General features: G+C 34.9%; 1 protein-coding gene across 1 annotated transcript; it reads right to left on the reverse strand.

The window, feature by feature from the left end:
• Window positions 1–872: 872 nt before the first annotated feature.
• LOC147869162 (bark storage protein A-like) lies at window positions 873–6,472 on the reverse strand. The gene is made up of 6 exons (XM_087326971.1): window positions 6,142–6,472; window positions 5,803–5,870; window positions 4,257–4,412; window positions 3,297–3,557; window positions 1,727–1,906; window positions 873–1,131 (listed from the first exon to the last, which is right to left on the reverse strand). The coding sequence occupies exons 1-6, from the start codon at window positions 6,392–6,394 to the stop codon at window positions 973–975; spliced, it is 1,077 nt and encodes a 358-aa protein (XP_087183097.1). The 5' UTR covers window positions 6,395–6,472; the 3' UTR covers window positions 873–972.
• Window positions 6,473–6,748: the final 276 nt, after the last annotated feature.

The raw sequence follows: 6,748 nt of genomic DNA on the forward strand, positions 1-6,748 counted from the left end.
TGAAGATGAGTTCTATGAGTCGCAATGCATGAACAAAGATTTGGTTTATTGGAGTAGTGAGGATAAAACTCTTGCATAAGTCTAGGGGTATTAGTGACATTCTTTGTGGGTTTCCATGTTCAATCATTAGCCTTGTTTTAGGGAACATATTAAGCAAATATATAAGGAGATGTTGCACTTATCTTAGAGTTAAAGTAGAAGCTTAAGGAGTTCATTCCCATAACTTTAGTACTGATCAGCAAAATTACTAGTCTAAAGACAATGTAAATAAATAAAGTGTAAGTTCTCAGCAAAATCAATTTTGCGGAGAACTACACTTTTAAAGCTCAAAATGAGGTTCAATCAATGCATTGATTTGATAGAATGAACAATATATAATGTTGGCACATATTTTCTATTGGTCAAAAGAGGGTAAATTACTTAAGAAATCAATATCCAACATTTCAGATGATAGTAAGCATGCTATTTATTTATCGTTGTTTTACCTTCATGATGAAGGGTTATTGACAATAGGTCTTCGTTTTAATAAGCATTGGGTTTGATCTGAAGGGGCTTTTGCGAAGTTTAATAGGACACAATCCTTTTGCTTCACTACGTGATAAATTTGTTTAACATTTGTTATTATTGTTATATATTATCTCCATTCATATTAGTATTATTTGGAAAGATATTCCACTTCATCATTCAAAGATGATAGCCCTTTTTGGCATTTTCAGTCACGAAGATGGTTAATTCCTCTATCTATCACTTACATGACAATAATATCTCTATGTATATACTAATGAATGGACATCTTTTTAAAAAAATGATCGGAACTAACTTGACATAATAAAGAATTATCACAAGCAAAACAGAGCATCAAGACATGATAGTTCTAGTAAGAAGATAAGACCATTTATTAATGGAGTGTTATGAAATATAGGAATTCATACACATTGTTCATTCCCAAACTCTTTGAATGTGTGATTTAGTTCATTCGCCCAACAATTTAATGAACTCTGTAAGTACCAATACAGCATTCGTTGCTGCTAAGTCATAGAAAATTGATTCCTCGTTACTCACACTAGATCCCCCTGCCAAGTCTGAAAGAGCTCTAAATGCAATGAAGGAGACATTATTGGTAAGACATGTCTGCAAGCAAAAATCAAACACAGGATTGTCTTAACATCAATAATAGACCAAATAATAAGAAAGGGAGGTTTGTTTGAATTTTTACTTAATGTTTGTATAGGCTAAACAATAAGATAGAAAAGAGGTTCAATTTTTACTTCTGAATTTAATATTATTAACAACCATTATAACATTTAACGTGTTTGTATATATACATGCATGTTCAAATATGTATCTCTATACATCACACACATTACAAGATGCACACACCTACATATACAAATATGAGCATACCTTCATAAATTAATACATACATACACACACATATTATGTGAGTAGATATATGTATGGATTCTACTTAGTGTTGACGATATAGAGGTTATGATCGTGCTAGAATGATTGATAAAGACATTAAGTTGCAATCATAATGATAGTGCCACAAAATTAATAATGATATATTCAAGTTAGAATCATAATGAATGCACCAATAGGTCTTATTCATTAGCAGTTAAAACCATCTTCAAAGCTATACGACATTAAATAAACATATCCATTATATTAAATACATCAATAATTGACATAATAATCTAACACAAGAAATAGCACAAGGGTTTACCAATGCCACGCTTGCTGACTCCATGTCTATTACTGATACATTAAAAGTTTCATGCAAGAAAGACCTATATGCTGCATTGTCGACGAAGATGTTTGAAGAAGATCCCCTACTTACAACTACCACTTGGGGTTTTGTCGATAAACATGTTGACTCATTTGTGCAATATTGTAGATCTAAATGCTGTAAAAAAGACTATGAATAGATCAGAAAATGAAGGTTGTTAACATACATGGCCTTTAAATAAACACATTTTGAAAAAGTTTGAAGTATCTACATAATGAACTGTAAAACCTTGAGCAAGTTGAAAGTTCCATTTTATCATCCTCATTATATAATTAATAATGAACTAAGTAAAAAATATTGCCCGGTGTAACATGGCAACAAATTGCTCTTGAATTGTCCGAATCATTCTTTCTGTAACACCATTTTGCAGCGGACTATATGGGGTCGTAAGCTCTCATCTAATGACGCGCTATCGGCAAAAATCAATGAGCTCGTCCAAATTTAATTATGCATCATTGTCCGATCGTAGGCAAATTTTTAGCTTTCGACCGTATTGGTTTTTAACCATTGTGACTCATTCTTGAAAGATCACGAACACTTGATCTTTTGTTCTTGTTGGATATGCCCATACCTTCCTAGTCACATCATCAATGAATGTTACGAAGTTTGACACATCGCCAAGACATTGATGTGGCATTGGACTGCAGACGTCTAAATGGATCAAGTTGAGTAGGCTTGGCTCTCTTATCGGATGGATGGATGTAGTCTATTTGTCATATTGGTAGTGCTCACAGAACTGATGGTCGGAGAATAAGAGTTTGGGGATGTATCCAGCTCTAGATATGTGCATGATGCCGACTTTGCTCAAGTGACCAAGTCAGTTGTGCCATAGTGATGACACAGGAATGTCTACCAAGAATAAGTCACCTTCTCTGAGCTCGAAGGGGCGTGTTGAGATATCAAGCTCAGGTAGGTTTAGTTATTTTGTCAATTATGTAACTTAGTAGTTACATAAATAGAATCTAGTTAGTGTATTAACTTTAAAGCCTTAAAAGGGATTTGGTAGCTTGTACTTAAGTGGCCTACATTCTAGATCCCCCACTTCCAAGTTCATTTAATATAGGACTTACATCCTCGTACCTATATTCTCCTCACACATGTGCACCCTTGCATCTAAGATGTATATATATATCTCATTGTGGGTATTTTTTATTATTATGACTATTAATTTAGTAAAAGGTCTTTAAGCTAGACTTGTGTTAATTATCCCCCATTGTGTTTGTTCATAAGTGTAACTTCCTCTCTCTCTCTCTCTCTCTCTCTCTCTCTCTCTCTCTCTCTCTCTCTCTCTCTCTCTCTCTCACACACACACACACACACACAATCACATATCACATAGTCTTCTGTTGTTTAATCACATACGTGATTAACTACTCACATGATTAGATATTAATTAACCCTTAGTTGATTACCCAATCATTAACAATATTGCACTAAATGTAATTTGTCATGTCATGTTGATTTCTCTAATATAACCAAAGGAAAAGAGGAAAAATGGAGAACAAACCTGGCTTTCGATTTGTTTTGCCTTTTCAAAGTAAACTTGATCAACAGGCACCCAAAAATAATCAACACTTGTTTCAGGTGCTTGAGTTGTTGTGTAAACCTCCTCAGTAAGATAAACTAAATAACCTAGATAGTTCAGTCCATCACCCAGAGGATTATTGTAATCACCCACTGATAATGTTGCTATTTTGGTTTCCTCTAGACCATTGAATGTTTCAATGTCAACAACATTCAATAATTTATTGGCTGAATTTGTATATCTCTGTATCAACATCATCAATATAAATCCAAGTGTTAATTATGACAAAAAATCTACAATTACTTAGGATGAAACAAAGAGCATTGTTTTCTTTACCGAATTACCTAGTTATAAGAATACTAATATATGAAACTTAACCAAATATAGAAATTGTTATCATTAACAAGACAATACCTATTGAATGAAGTACTACAATATGAAAGGAATGTTTCTGTACATTAGGTAAGAGATTTAAGTCAATAGTACATTGAGTACATAGTACATTCATATTAGTATGTACATAAAAAGTGAGGTTGTTGGTTCAAGTCTTCGAGCCATTACCATTGATAGGTTTAATCTAAGGTTAATAATTTGTATTTTAGTTTGATATCATGTAACCATACTTGTTTTATGACTTTGACAGTCCTACTTTTCCACAACATTAGTGAACGTAGTAGTTGTAGCTGAACACGGGATAGGAAATGTGTTAATGGTATTGCGGCAAATGCCTTTATATTATTCCATTGCGCTAGAATCCATATGGACAAGCCACTAATCTTATGGACCAATCTTGAGTAGATAGTATAGGTAATTATCAATTACACATTATTACTAAAGATAAATTAAAGTAAATTGGGCTATACGACAAAGCATGAGAGCTTCGGATAAGGATATTATGCACATTAATTACAAAAATAGAGAAGACATTGGGAATATGGTTACCTCCCAATTCCAAATGCCGGTGTGTGCCCAATACTGAGCAATAGTGATGTCACCAATATGAAGGTCATCATTAGCATTTCCACCAATGCCATAGTGTAAAACTCCTTTCAAATTGAAGTATGTGATCAAGAGTTGCGTGGTGATTGCAGTATTCAACTAAAACAATCCAAAAGCATAAACAAAAAGGTAAGCATGGTTCTGTGTTAGTCACGAATATACCAATCTGAACCTTTACGAGAATCAATAACATTATATATCCTGACTTGATTTATACACATTGATGAGAAAATGTGACGGGAAATCATTAAAATATTGCATGTACGGGGAGCGGATTTCTACCAATTACTTTAATGGCGAAGGGTCTAAATTTGAATAAAAGGGTGAAACAAGAATACTTTTAAATTCTAGATATGGATTGATTGAATGTTTACTAATTGGTCAACTTTGAGAGATAGAAATACGTACTCATTGTACAAACTTCAAAGTGTGTCCCTATAGAGAAATTAAATAATGTGACACGTTTGATGCATTAAAAAAGAGATCAGTACTCCAATCTCCATACACATAATAAATTGAAAATGATTATATAGAGAGGGAGGAGAAACAAGTTATAGAGTAAAACAATAATGTTATGGAGGTAGCGTACATATAAGTCCGCACGTGCTAAACGGTAAAAAGAATAACAAGCTCCATATGAAGTATAAGTGTGTATACATACATATATGTACATAGATAGTGAAAAAAGGTAAAAATGAGTAACAAGTTCCATGTGAAAGGAATTCCTATAGAGAGAAAATGTCAAACGCCCATTTTATGAGCACATATAATGCAGAGATAAACAAGTCAACACGGTCAACACACAAAAAGGGGCCCTCATGAAGTCATAGTGCAATAGTACGAATTAAGTTCTAAAAGAACACTTTAACATATTGGGAAATGCCTTAGATTTGAGCATGTTTGATATGGCGTTTCATACCAAAAGATTGAATTGCAGCATTACATGAATGTGGAAACTTGCAATTTGAGAATTGCAAGGAAAATCACCCGTAATGAGGTTGTGATAAGAATTAAAGCAATATCTACTCCAACAATTGATTGTTAGTGTCTTATAATAAATAAAGGAGTGGTTGTATGAAGAGACTTATTTGTAAATGTTTTGGAATAATGGCATATTCCTAATGAAAATGAAGAAATACACTAGTGAATGTCTGAGCTAGCATGTGATTAGTTTATTTACTTTTTTGTGATCTTTGCACCGGAGCGAGCCAATTAAGGTTACCAGGAGGAGTCGGCAGTGGTTCGGCCCAAGCCTCAATAGAGCCATTTTAACCATTAAACAGTTTGGCGGTTTGGGAGTTGGGTTTGGCTTGCTTCAGGCTTGAGGTTTCTTAACCGGTTTGAGCTCTACTTGGCGGGCTCAAACTGGTTAAGCCAGTTAAGTCATTTTACATATTTTAAATGAGAGAGAGAGAGAGAGAGAGAGAGAGAGAGAGAGAGAGAGAGAAATGTTGAGATTGTATTAAGAGATAAGGTGCTGATTAATTACCATGCCAAGTCCCGACAAGACCAGGATGACCCTCTGCCCTTCAATCTCCCCCACGTAGAACTTTCGCCCTGCCAATCAATCAATCAATCAACTCTTGCTCAGTAAATTACGAGTATGAGTCATTAATGCTAGCTAATTCAGGTAGAAACACACAGCAAGAACCCAATTTGCACACAGAGAATTGAGTGGAGAGATCACTCAGAGAATGGGGAGACTGAATTGGTTGTGGAGGGAGGGAGTATACACCAGTATGACTCGTATGCACCCGATGAGTAGATGAGACGGCATTGTGAATAATTCAGCTGCAGATTATTAGATTGATTATGTGAGTGAGAGTACCTGAGATGACTATCGTTGAGTGATTGGAGGTGGAGGTACTGTCTTGGGTGAAGCTATCCATCTCTAGGAGGGGTTGCAGCTCAAACAAATTGGGGACAACAAGGCCCAAGTATGGGCCCAAAGTGTTTATGGCTGTCACGCCGGCCAACACTTCTGAATTGATGGCAGCATGGGATAGTATTGGTGTGAGCCACAATCCCACCATTATTACCACCACATTCATCCCGGCCACATGTCGTCCAAATGCGCCCATTTCGACAAGTCTTTGGCTCTCTCTTTCTCTATCTTTCTCTCTCTCTCTCTCTCGCACACTCCCTCGCTCGCTCGCTCACTCTCTTTTCTAGAGGTTTTTAAGCTTCTTTTATAGTTTTTTCAGCTTTTGCATTGGGTTTTGTATGCCTAGTTGAGAGCTCTCTAAGAGCTATAACTTAGATATTTGTTCACTAACAAATAGTTTGGATATAACCCATCTATTTATTGAGTCTAAGTTTAACTAAGCATAGCTTAGATGAAACTAAAACAGTCAGTCTATGTACATATATGGTACATATAATATTTAAACCTAATTCATCATCAAAAATCATATTTTATATTTTATATACATTAT

Source organism: Azolla caroliniana, unplaced genomic scaffold, assembly GCF_043228905.1.
Source record: "Azolla caroliniana isolate FFs.n. ecotype wild unplaced genomic scaffold, voAzoCaro1.0.p SCAF_1, whole genome shotgun sequence".
In the NCBI taxonomy this organism is placed as follows: Eukaryota; Viridiplantae; Streptophyta; class Polypodiopsida; order Salviniales; family Salviniaceae; genus Azolla; species Azolla caroliniana.